The sequence below is a fragment of the Heterodontus francisci genome, chromosome 36 (genome assembly GCF_036365525.1).
Source record: "Heterodontus francisci isolate sHetFra1 chromosome 36, sHetFra1.hap1, whole genome shotgun sequence".
Lineage (NCBI taxonomy): Eukaryota > Metazoa > Chordata > Chondrichthyes > Heterodontiformes > Heterodontidae > Heterodontus > Heterodontus francisci.
The window spans coordinates 36,943,869-36,957,354 of record NC_090406.1 but is presented as its reverse complement, the minus strand read 5'-3'; the positions used below and the strand labels follow the sequence as shown (position 1 = coordinate 36,957,354).

Below are 13,486 nucleotides of genomic sequence, written 5' to 3'. Positions count from 1 at the left end.
GCACCTCCCTCACCAAACTCCCACTTTACACTCTGAGCACTCAAAGCAGCACTGAGGAAGCCTGCTTTTATACTGTTACGACCAGGTGAGAAGGGGTCTAGGGTTTCCCTCTCAGCCTTTGCCTGGTTTAACCGTAACAGGGTTTAATTTTAGAAACACCGTGGTTTTAGCTCCCTCTCAGTGAATCCTTGTTCACTGCTCCAATTATAAGGCAAAGAAATCAGACAGGTTTCCTTCGATTTAAACAAGGTAAAAGTTTATTAATCTTAAACTCTAATGCAGTTAACGACTACCAATATGTGACGTGACCACACTAGCATGCATACACGATAAAGGCACACGCAGATAGAGACAGAAAAAGTAGAAAAGAATAAAGGGAAAAAGTTCGAGGCAATATCGGGATTATAATTACAGTACTTCCTTTGAGTTCAACGTGGAGTCTTTGGTAGCCATTAAATCCTGCTGTTGGTTGGGGCCCAGTTCACGCTTCAACTTGTTTCGATGTCGGAGTCTTTTCTCTCTTGAGGTTTACGTCTTCCGTGGGTCCGGTGGCTTGGAAGAAAGTGAAAGAGAGAAAGCCAGGAGAGACAGGCTTTCTTGTTCCAGCTTCAGTTGCACACTGCCTTCTGAATTCTATCAAACTGTCCTGTGGCTAGTTCAAAAAACCTGGACCAGCCAGTTAGTCATGTGAGCAGCTGGTTTAACCAGTCTTGGCTTTGTGGATGTCATCTTAGCCCCTGTAATATCCTTCCTTACACCTTCAATGTCTGGTGATCAAAATCCATTTGGGTCAATTGGACCAGGGAATAGTCTTTTGTCTCCACAAGCACCATCTCTTAGTATGCAAATGCCCTCCAGTCAAAGGTTTGGTGATCTCTTTAACAAGTCATTTCTTCACTCCAGCAACAGTTTAAAATCAATGTTCATATGACAAAATTAATATGCCTCATTCTTGGCAGTTGGGGGTCTGCATGACAATACTTTCTGAAAAACAACTGATTCAAGCTTCTGAAAACCAATTTAAGTCAGCTACGTAAGTAACTAGCTGCAGTTGCTTCCAGAGAGCTTGTATACCCCCTTTTTTTTTTAAGGCTGGAATAAAACTCTGAACTTAATGAGTAATTTTTAGTTAATTTCTAAATTGAAGAAAAAAAACTAGACTTTAGATAGAAATTAACCTTTAAAACCCCTTCTCACCAGCTCTCAGTGCAGACCAAACTGCACTCCATGATTTTAAACAGAACCTCATCTGTTTAGAACATGGGACAAGTGTCTAACAGCAAATAACCCAACCTCTTACAAGGAACTTACATTTTCTTAGTACTTCATCACATCTTTATGATGTCCCAAAATGCTTCATAGAAAAATTACTTCTGAAATGCAGTCACAGAGGCCAACCGCATACAGCAAATGAGATCTTCTGTTTTCTGCTTTAAGTGACATTAGTTGAGGTGGGGAATGTTAAGCATGACACTGGAAAACTTGTCTTTCTTTAAACTGTGCTACGTGATCTTTTATGTCTACCGGAGCAGGCACATGAGACCTTGATATAACGATTCATCTGAAAGATGGCATTTCCAACAATATAGCACTCCTTCAGTCCTGCACTGGAATGTTAGCTGAGATTAAGTGCTCAAGTCCTGGAGTGGGGACCCAAAGACAAGAATGCTACTATCCAAAGCTGACACAAACTAAGCCATACTGCCTTGTAAGGAATTAAAAATTATTTCATATTTGACATTTTGTTTTGAAACAAACCCACTCAAAAAAAAAACTTTAGATTTATGCAAATCCCAGCTCAGTTATCACCTGCTATTTGTTTATTCTTTACATAATCTGAACAAAACACTACATAGTTTATAACTATACTAAACATAAATCTACATGCAGGATTAAACAGTAAAAAAGATACATATTTTGAGTTATAATTATCAAAAGATAGATCAAAATTCATAAAGCATTAGTACAGGTATGGTCACAATCTTCTAATTTTCACGATGAGTTGACAACACTATCAAAAAGTACTAGACAGATACATGGTACATCATGATTAGTGTTAAAGAGCTAGTGTCAATATGGGAGTGCTACAGCATGATACCTGCCAGATACATGCTGCACGTGTTGTACCAGGTTATCATTCAACATCGTGGAGGTCAAAACAGGAACAATTACTTAAAGCTTGAACTTGCTCTTCATTAAACAGAGAGCCAAAGTTAGACCTTAGAAAATAATAGTGAGGACGATTCAAGTCTCTCAGAAAACTAAATTCATTCCAGTTATCTGTGTGCTTGCCAAAAGAGGGGAGAGGGTGAAGGATGCCAGGATTTGAAAATTGTTATTGTGCACATCCTTTTTTTGGATCCATGCAGCAGCAATGTGATAAGGACTCAGGGAAGTCAATGAGTGTGCAACAGGAACCCCTTGCTCACTATCTCCACTTCCCCGAAAGATTGAATTGTGCCTCATTTATATTGCAGATCAGGGCCATTTCAGATCTGCTGTGTTTACACCATAGGATGACATTCATAGCACCAGCTTCAATGTGCAAATTGTTCAAAAGTTATGAACGTGACTAACAATTTAGCTGCAGACAACTTCGAACCTCAACATAAGGTTTTACAGGCCAGCAATCTGACCGTAGCCTGTTTAGGTTGGAGGATGGATGAGAGATGGGGGCTGAGAGTTCAGCTCACCCATGAGCAAGACTAAATAGTGGCCTGAGCGACCTGCGTCCAGGCATTTCTATCCACCAGTGTTTTGGTTGCAGAGGCAGGGGACAAAACCATCTCACAGGCACATCCTGTATCTCGAAAGACATGTATGCTCGTTCATTTAAATTACAGTGCTTCCTCCACTAGCGTGTACACCAACTCATTTATGCTACAGGATGCCTCCAGAGACAGAGCATGAACAAAGGTTGGCAGATGGGAAGTTTAAGCTGCTCCTCCTTTTATTGGATTCAACACCTGTTCTCTACTAGGGTCTTCCCTTCTACATAACAGTGGTTCACAGAAATGAAGTACTGTTTAAACATGTACTTTTAAACCAGTTGGTCTAAAGATTTATAGCTTTCACTTAACAACTGCAGACATACTACAGTTCAACAGTAGTCACTGTATATGTTTTCCAAGTCAAATTAAATTACTTGGATTCACACCACTAACACTTAAACACCTTCAATGGTTCTAAAACTGAGAAAAATGAACTTTCAGATAGCTGGATGTGTTGTGGAGAACATGCCTCATGAACCTTTTTTTAAAATGCCTGACTCCCTCCCTCATTTCATCCTCTCTTCAAAGTGCTGACTCTTACTGGGGTGAAGTTCCATGGGCACCAGGCACCTAGAACTGCTTCAACCAAGGAGCTATTCTTTCACTCATAAGTGTCAATGGACTATTTGTCTATGGCGGTATCAAAGCAGAGCATGATCCCATTCTGTCCTCATCTCATCAAATGCAAATACAGATTCTTCAATAGGACAGCGATCATGAGCAGGGACCCTGGCTTGTTTTCCCCTCTCCCTGTTGTAGGGAAGTTGATGATTGATTTGAACAGAAGCACAAAGCTCCTCAGCTAACTATACAAGGTCATAACCTCTGAGGGAAGAAAATGCATGTCTGTCACGAACCAGCGGACAGGATTTTCCTGGAAAAAGTCAAGTCTAAAATAGAGAGGGACAAAAGTCCTGTTTTGATTCACATCTTAAACTTAGGATCTTGCACAGAGGATAGTTAATGTAAACATGGGGCAAACAGAGGGCAGTGGTGGGTTAGACAAAGTAAGTAAACTCAGTGACTTAAGTTGTACTGCCTGGCGTCACTACATGAATAGTAACTGGTGCTGGGAATGGAACACTTTCCATTTCAGGCACCCAGTGGGTCAGAGAGATCTGGCACAGCAAGGTTATGCTGTATTTACTGGGCTCTGACTATGCAACTCAGTCCCAACCTCAGAGCAGCGTCCCCTTCTGCACCATTGTGACATTTGCCCAATTCCCACACCAGCCATCCCTGTGCCCTGTGAAATGAGATTGCCATCTGCAGACAGAGGAGACAATCACCCCATCAGTTCAGGCTGAATATGAATCTAGATGCCAGAACTGAAAGGCTGGTGTCTGACCCACTATGCCACCCAAGTCCTGTACAGTGTGAATTATTTCAATATAACCCCCATGTTAGTGTGAATTGGGAACAAAAGAAATTATAAAAACACTTTGTAAAAATGGTGATGTACGTGACCCAAGATCACGTGGCTTCCATAGCAGTAACTGCGCAGTAGAAACTAACTTTTTGATGAGCAGTATAGGACGGGTACCTCATACACTGGGAGTGATAACACTGTCACAGCCATTCCTTCTACAAAGCAAATGTCTAATTTCAGCCCTTTCACTTTGCTCGCACTGGACAGCTTACATAAAAGGATTCCTCTGAAGTAAATGCTGACCTCTCACAACCATATTGCAATACATGCAGAGTAACTGGAGCTGCATCTTACATTAACACAGAAAAAAAAATTGTCAATTCAAAATAAAAAAAATGATGGCATTGCACGCAATGTAACACTGCACTGTGAAAAACAACCCATGGAAGTGGACTAGTGTTTTAAATTAAAAGGAATGTTGAAAGTTTCCCTCTCTCCACATCTGTATCTGGTGTCCAGTTCAGCAACTTTACTGAGGTAATGGGACCAGCACTTCCACATAGTTGACAGGGAAGAATCCCGATTGGCCGTGCAGCATTCCTTCATACCAGTTGTCGTCGATCTGATTGGTCAATGTGATGGTGTCTCCTTCCTTGAAGCCAAGCTCTCCTTCATTCTCTGGCTCAAAATCATACAGCGCCTTGCAGCATGGCTGGTCTAGGTGTGCTACACACAACAAGAAAATGCAGTCTGTGAGTAAAATAACTTTTTTCCCTTCCCTCTTCTTTTGACAGCATTGGCTCTTGTTGGGGTAAGGTTCAAGGATATCAGCTGCCCCTTGGTATCTCACCCAAGTGGCTATGATTTAGGTGCATGTCCAGATTAATGGGTGTCAGGCTATCTGACTGTAGCATCACAGCTAATAGTCATCCCACCCTCACCCAAAATCTATACAGGCCCACATTCCAGCAAGAGTCACTGGATAATGGTCAGCTGCAGGAACACTGGCTAATCTTTCCCCCTGTAACTCAAGAGCACTGAGACCAATTCAAAGGCTCAGGTGTTGCTCCAGGTGAGATAGGTAACACATCACAGACTAAAGTTTGAATCTGGGACCTTTTTGGACATTGCATTTAGCAACCGAGTCAGTAGAAAGAAAGGGAAGAATCTCCTTAGACAGTACAAGATGTAGGAGGGGTACTTCAGAAACTACTCTACTGGGAGCAATAATACTTCATTAACATCCAAAGATCACTTTTAGTAGCAAACAGGAAGTGGGATTATTACTATAAAACAATGCAGCAAATTCAACTAGAGTGTAAAGGACACCTACAGCTAAAGGGTGGAGAGACAGGAAGATAGATCATACTGGAACACCTATGAACCCCCGAAAGAGTGACATGGATTCAATCTGTTCATTCCATTGCGTTCCGAATCTCAGCTGTGCTGCTTTGGGTGGGGAATCAAAAGGTGTCACTGAATAGCTGCTCTGGTAAAAGCTGGGATCAAATCACCTGCTCTCTTGGTCACAGGAGGGCAGTGGCTTACTAAAATTAAAAATCAAGAGGGAAAAGCAGAAAGGGGAAAAAGTAGAGGATTCCTAAAAAAAAAACTGTTGAAACTGCATGTTCAAACTATGAATTTAATGCCACGCTATTAAATAAAGCCACTGGCAGCTTGGTTGAAACTATCTAAAATCATTTTGGCAATTTTGAATCATAGGGAGAAAACCATAAAACCTGGGCTGGGTTTGACTTTAGGACACTGAACTAATCCAGAGCACCAATTCTCTCTTGCTCTGTGCTGTATTTACACTTCTCCCAAACTTCCACTCAAGAAATCAGTACAAATGGTTGAACTAGAATATAGTATATTCTAAAAGTGTTGGAATCTTAATGAGGGAAAAGAACATTTGGAACAAGGTTGCTAAATCAGTGCATTTAAATTCTTTTGTTACACCATGAATTCATGTTAAAAGTGCCACGGTGCATTGCATGGCATTGAACTACTGAATGGAGAAAACTGCATCCGGCAAGATGCAGCTAAAAGGGCAGTCTGACACCAGGCTGGCACTTTGCTGGCTGCAGTGTAGCAGAAGCCAGCACATGTCATGACATCAACTGTGAAACTCTCATCAACCAATGTGACTCAAATCCCTCTACCACATTCTACTAGATTCACCAGGTTAAATGTGGATGCACAAATAAAATGGGCCACATACAGACAGTGGTCTGGTTTCCTCAAACTTGATGCACCACAACACTAAACACACAGAAAGAAATCTACTGCCATCAGCCAGCAGAACTGAGATACCATTCAGGTACCTCAATCGCATCGGAACCTTCCTTCGAATAAGGATACAGGAGCAAATTACTGGGAACCTTTTCTTTAAATCTGTCTCCAGCTCTACCTCACCTTCAGCACTGTTAAAACTTTTACTCATGCTTTATCATCTTCATGTTCCATCGCTCCCCTAAGTTCTACCCTACAGAAACTCTGGCATATCCAAAATGCCTCTAACTGCATCTAATCTTGTACCATATCCTACTGATTTATCAACCTCCTCTTCATCATCTTGTACCGGCTCTAACCTATTAGCTTTGAAATCCTCATTTATAAGATTGTTCACCTTCACCAGCACCCTACCTCTGCAGCTTCCACCTGGCTTACATGCCAGTTTCCATCTGTCCTTCAGGCTCTTGCTGACCGAGCACCCCTTCAATCTCTTCCCCACCGTGCAGACATAGTCATCAAGCCACAAGTCTCTGAACTCCTACCCATTGCTATCCACCTTCAAAAGCATCCTGAATATTTTTTTTAATTGGTTCCCTCTCCTTATTGCTCCTCAGGGTTCATTCACTCGCATTTTGTGAAGAACCTTGAGACATTTTACTACATTAAAGCTTCTAGATGAGCCACAGAATGTACATGTGGCAACTTCAGACTAAATACAGCAGACCTTGATCACCAATACATGCAAGACTAGCAACGCCTGTCACGATTACTCCACATTAATGTCTGATGGTTTGTTTTAATCATTATAACAGCATAGTGATATTATTTTAACACAAATGAGAAATCATTTTCCAACAAATGTAGTGGCAATAACAGAAAGTTAATCACACGAGTAAAATACAACAGTCTTATTCAAAAAACGTCAGTAAATACTGGAAAAAGTAAATGTTTGAATAGTGAGTTATAGAACAGTACAGCACAAAAGGCCATCATGCCTGTGCCAGCGATTTGAACCATAGAGTCATAGATGAAAACTGTTTCAACAACATTCTGTTGTGAAAAAATATTTCAGTCATTACCACTACATTACAGTTCTTAATCATTATTAGAGTTTCAGCAGAATGACGACTCTGGTGTACAGCAGTAGTCTTCAAACTGGCAGGTCACAGATCTTTGGGGATCAGGGAGTTCCTAATGTGAAAGCTGTATGTCAGTCAGTGTCGTGGTCAGTGATGGCACCAAGATTGATGCAATTAGCAACATATTGTGCAGGGACGAGCAAGTACAGCTCCACCCTGACAACACACTAGAGCTTAGATCCACAAAGACAAACTTGAGAATTCTGCAAGTGTTTTTTTAATTCTTTAGTTTTGGTGCCAATTTTTTCTGTACTGGCTGTAGTGTCACCTTTTGGATCATTGACATTTTTCAGAAATTTTAGGACAAATGGTGCCCGGGAGTATGCCCTCTTTACACCTGAACATCTTAAGACAAACAGGGAATTATTCAGATGCTTGAAAGAGGGAAATGTTAATGGGGCATTGGGAGTAAGCAGGAAAATGGGATGAGACTTGGTGGTTCGTGTGAAAAAAAAAATCACGAGCATAGACTTAATGGACCCCAGGGGACTTGTTTCAGTTCTGTGGCATTCCATGATTATGAATGTTGGCAGGAAAGTTTGGAAACCATTGATATACAGGAGAAGGAAAATATCATTTTGGCACAGAAGAGGAAGCTGATGCTAGAGGTACAATCAATACTAATCACTATAAAAAACAGAATTTTCCTACATTGCCCTCACACTCTCAAACAGTGGGACAAACAGCTCTTCCTAAAACCAGGTGATAGGGATATACAGATAATTATGGCTACTTTCAGTGACAAAACAAAAATCCTTTAAATTATTGCTCTTAGAGTTTTTGATCAAAGTTAAATATACAACCATTGATCCTTATTAAATTGCGATAACTCCTTTAACAGAACAACTGACATTTTATCCATCAGAACTAAAAATTGGGCAATAGCTACCCTACTCACAGGGGGATCTGCTGGCTGGCATCCTATTGGGCTTGTCTGAATGGAAGGAGGCTGTTCATGGGAAAGTTAATGCAAAATAAATTCAATATAATGTATAAATCTTCCCTATAATTAGTAAATCAACTGCACTATTATTGACTGAAGATGAAAGCTTTGTTAACAGATAGCAGCCATCGTTTTCAGCTCCCTCTCATCCGCCTCACCCAGCAGTCAAGACCTTCCCGCAGTCAGACTGACATGGTTGTGTGACCCCGAACTCGTCATGGGGCCATCACAAGTTCTATACAGTGGGGCTGCTCTTAACTTTCTTCATTCATCCTCCCCTCCAACTCCCACCAAAATTAGAGAAACCTTCCCTCCTCCAAGATCCAAAATTAGTGTCAAGAACTGCGAGAATGGGGGTTTTGTAGATTACGCTCTGATACAATATTGGGTTGCTCGTGACATCCACTTTTGTATGCTGGAGAGACACAACATTTTTCTTTGAAATATCCTCAAATGTGCACAGTACTTGGAAGTCAAATTCTTGTGCAGAGTTAGGCCTGTGCCAGGGCTCGTTACTCCATCAGAGTGATCTATCTAATCCCATTTCCCTGCTCTTTCACCTGATAATGCATTCCCTTTTAAAAGGGATCAACCGAGCTTTAACAACTAGATATGTTAATGTCTTCCACACTCAAGGTCTTTCTGTAGAAAAAAAGTTCTAAATTGCCCCCTATGTACTAATCCTAAGTTTTTTCTTGCTATCAATTCAGTGATCAGCGAACATAATATAAAAAGTGTCTGAAGGCAACACATTGAGCCGTATAACACTAAGGTCAGATATTGATGGACGCAGGTCTTTCACCAGGAGCCAGAGCAATTTGAGGAAATGAGCATCACACAGAGTGCGCCGCAAGCACTGGGTACAGGCTTGAATACATTGAGCATCATAACTAAAGCACTAAACGGACTTGGTAACAACACTGATGAACAGCAACTGTGTATGGCTTAGATCAGCACGCAGTGCTAGGAGAATTTACTGTTTTCCTATGGCTAGTCATTTAATCATCTGAATTGCTACTGACAGGCAGTATATAGATGCAATATAATAAACAAATTGCTAATTCTGTGACATGAAAAAAAATATTATTGTCAAGAAAGACACATTCATTCAACTAGCTTAGGGATAGATGAATCAGGGCAATAGTTTATACTGAAATTAGTGCTATTCCTCCCAACATAACACTTTTTTTTAAACATAACAACGATGCATGTTAGTTTTATTGTTTTTTTTCCCTCCTGCTCTTGCAATTGTTGACTTTGGCTGATATATGGATCCACTGGCGCCCGCAGTCCTGGTACCTTGCCAAATGGAGAGCCTTTATAGTAAGTACTGGCAGGCTAATTGAAAGTTGAAAGCATCACAACTGAGCATCATTAGAAGGCAGCAAACAAGGGATTTCCAACAGGAGAATCACAAGATAGCGATTCGGAGTGAACCAGGACTTATTTTAACCCCTCAAATTCTGGAATCGAGGCCAAATGTAGCACTACCAGTGCCACCCTGTCTGATAGGCCAGGGACCAATCCTGAAGTTCTCTGGTTTGTAACAGAGCATTTCAATAGCATTATTGCACCAAGACTGGCAACTGGAAGCCAGAAAAGAGGCCTGTTCTTCCTCAATGCCATGACGTCAGCCAGAGATACAGTTGCTGAGTAAGTCATGAAGTTGGAAGATTCTGGCACTGTGGATTTTTACGAGGTACTTGAGAATGGCTTACTAACTGTCATGGTAGAAACATACAAAAACTTAAAGTGCATTCTGTAAGAACAGGAGTGGGGGAGGAAGCAATACTTTACACTGAACACTTAGGCTCTGGGTAAAAACAGGAGCAAGCTGAGCTGTAATGAGTTCCATGGTCAGATTAACTTGCTGATACTCACTGCTTAGGTTCACACACGAGGAATAGTTAATTGAGTAAAGTACCAGGAGCAATATTCCCTCGAAGCTGTGCGTCGGTGTGTGCAAAGAAATTTAAAGGGCTTGCACACTTAAACAAATAGCCCACACACCATAAAAAAAAGGGTACATTAACCAGGAGGCTGCTGATTCCAGCATAACCTAGTAGCCTTTGGAATAGGAGGGACAAAATTAGTGTGGGGGGGAGGAGGTAGGTGAGAGTGCAAAAATTAGTAAAACACATATAAAGATGGGTATGTAAAAGGTGATGGCCATGAAAAAGCTCAGAGCTATGGCAAATTTGTAAATCTATGCCACATTACAAAAATCCCAGATCCAGAACCAAGGGGGGGGATCTATTTCTCCATTGCTTCAATATCTCAAAAATTCTCAATAAGTAAGTCAAGATAGCAAATGCTGACAGGCTATTTGACTGCACAGCATCAAGCCCAAAGTATATGTAGTGACCATCATACCGGCCTCAAACACCAACTCAGGACAGACCAAGAACCTTCTGCTCTGGATAAGTTACTCAATGGTTCTAAAAAAAAAATGATCGAGTGGGGGAAAACTGTTAAAGTACAGTCTTCAAGTAATTTACATATTTATCTTTCTTCCTGTTGTGCAGCATAAGTGAACCACACAGCAGCAATGTCCTGCTCAGAAGCAGAACCTGACACTTGGGAAATGAGATTTTATTTTTGTGCCAGCCTAACATTAATTTGATTTTTGCAAAATCCCTACACAAATTTACAGCTCAGTTAAAGCTTAAAAGACAAAAATTGTAAGTAAACCAGGAAAATAATCTCTGAAATTAGATCAATGGATGGAACAAATTTTTTTTCTATAGGGAAGAAAAGTTAACCTAGATTCGGATTCAACAGAAAAAGAAGTCTGTTCAAGAGAGTGAAAGATTGATTGATGCGTTCACCAGAGATACATTCTTCACTATCTCCTGCTGGTTAGTAGTACAAACCAATGGACACATATATAAAAAAACAGAAGCCACTTTTATATTGTGCTAATACTGCTAGCTCCTAACCTTAAGTTTTCCAGCTGAGGTCCTAGTAAAGTATAAAAGCAGCTAAAGTTTAGCTCTGGTCAGTTCTTTCCTTTGTCATAGTCAAACCCTAAGTGTGCTGATAGTTTATAAAAACAAGGGAATAGAAGTGAGCGAATTGCTGTTTTGGAGAGCCGGTGCAGACACGATGGGCTGAACGGCCTCCTTCTTGTACTGTAACGATTCTGTGACTCTGTGAAGCACTGGCAAATTCTTTGGTCTTTGTGACTAACTATATGGTAGTGGAGGTATCAGTATCTGAACAGAAACCTGAACTCCTGACCAAGAAAAAAATCAAAGATAACCTATTTATTAAATGTTGGTTACTGGTATTGAGCCCAATATCCAACCACAAACCACATAAGCAATTCATTCAGCAGCCCTCAGCTGGTCTGATTTTGGTTAGGGATTGAGGGCCTACTTCAATTCTTGCTTCCTCCCAAGTTACTCCCCTCTTCACACAAAGGGACACAGTTCCACAGACAATGGCTACTCTCTAGTACCTTACCCAAGTGGCTGTTCTTCATGCACAAATCTAAACTGTTAATGTCAGCAAAGTGGTTTGGCAATGGACTGCATCACAGCCTGGCCTGGTTCTGAGCCCATTATGCATCCACAGTTACACTTTCCAGTAGGAGATCCCTGTTTAGCAATCAGGAGCAGTAATTTTGGTTGATCTTTTCTCTTCCTAGTCTAGGACTGCTGAGGTTAATTGCATTGCCTCAATTGCCAGTCAAGATGAGATCTGGTATCTTGGTAGAGACGGGGATCAAATTGGGCACTCCCTGGTTTGTATGGTTCAGTACCAGGCTAAGTCAGAGGGAGCTGCAACCCTCTGTAACTTGACTCAACTTGGAGAAAACCTTGATGTTGCATGGAACTGAGTGTGAATCCTCCATTTGCTCAGCACGCTCATCTGTTTTACAGAAGTCCAGCTCAAAGGAAGCAAAGGATTCACAAAGAGGAGGTGTGGTGGTTTGAGTTTGTGGGAGGATTGACTAGCTAGTTAAGGTCTATTCACACTGTTGTGCATGGCATCTCATGGCTCACTAATAATAGCTAAATAAAAAGCAAAGGCTTACCTTGTGATTTTGTTGACCCGCTGTAGGAAAAACCTCCATTGGAATGGTCTGTCTCTCCATATTCAGTGTAACTGCTTCTAGGCTTGGGCTGGTATTCACGTTTGGGGCGGCCCGATGCATCCCGTATCCTATGTGTAACAATTTGTAGTATCAGATAAGGTGCACAATTAATAAGATGATTAGTACTTGCCACATTGTATAATGGAATCATTAGAATATATTATCAATTTACTTCACCAACCCTACTTGTGGGGCTGGTAGCATAAATGTGAAGTGCTGAAAACCTATTTTAAGTAGCTGTGTAAGATCCCATTACTTTTAACTATATATTCATCGTACGCTATCACTTGCTTGTAGAGGATGGTGGGGAAGGTAGGGGAATGCTGAATACTCAAAATACCCTTTTAGGCAGCTGGCTATTAAAAAGGCTTAAAAGGACATTGAATCTAAGCAATTGAACATTAAGTCTTTTGATACCAAGTCACAATGGAAACATTCAGACCACAGAGTCCAAGAACAGCCACAAGGCTGACTCTCAATATCAGAGGACTGAGCTCTCAAGGTTGGAGAAACTTGGGAACTTTAATCTTGAAACAAGATGTGCGCGCGCGCGGGGGAGAGGGAGAGACTAAATGGTATAAAGTAAATCCAGAGCAATATTTCAATATAAACCAAGCAAGGAAAAAAAACAGGCCAGGCTAAAGTCAGTAGTCGATCAATGATGCCATGACTACTTACTAAAACAAAGACCTACAAGATTTCAATCCTGAAATAAACTCTTAGCCCCATCTTAACGTAGACTCAAGTGGAGTATAAATACCAAATGGCCTGTTTCTGTGCTGTATATTCCATGTAACTAAGACACCACCAAAAATACATTTTGAAAGAAAAGTGATGAAAGGCAATGTGCAGCAGGCTCCAACGACTACACATTTATTTAGGTTTGTGAATGGACCCTGTGTACTACTATTTACTTCAAATGTTTCTTCC

The 13,486-nt window shown here is 41.0% G+C and overlaps 1 protein-coding gene across 2 annotated transcripts in view; it reads right to left on the bottom strand.

Moving 5' to 3' along the window:
* Positions 1–1,100: 1,100 nt before the first annotated feature.
* Positions 1,101–13,486, bottom strand: part of LOC137351752 (endophilin-A2-like) — a 151,239-nt gene continuing 138,853 nt past the window's right edge. Inside the window, exons 8-11 of one of the 2 annotated variants that reach the window (XM_068016547.1) lie at positions 12,497–12,624; positions 11,383–11,388; positions 8,413–8,463; positions 1,101–4,866 (exon numbers count right to left, since the gene is read on the bottom strand). In XM_068016547.1, coding sequence (XP_067872648.1) covers positions 4,670–4,866; positions 8,413–8,463; positions 11,383–11,388; positions 12,497–12,624 — 382 coding nt within the window. In that variant the 3' untranslated portion in view covers positions 1,101–4,669. The remainder of the gene's footprint in view (positions 4,867–8,412; positions 8,464–11,382; positions 11,389–12,496; positions 12,625–13,486) is intronic. The other variant, XM_068016546.1, reaches the window with a different exon arrangement.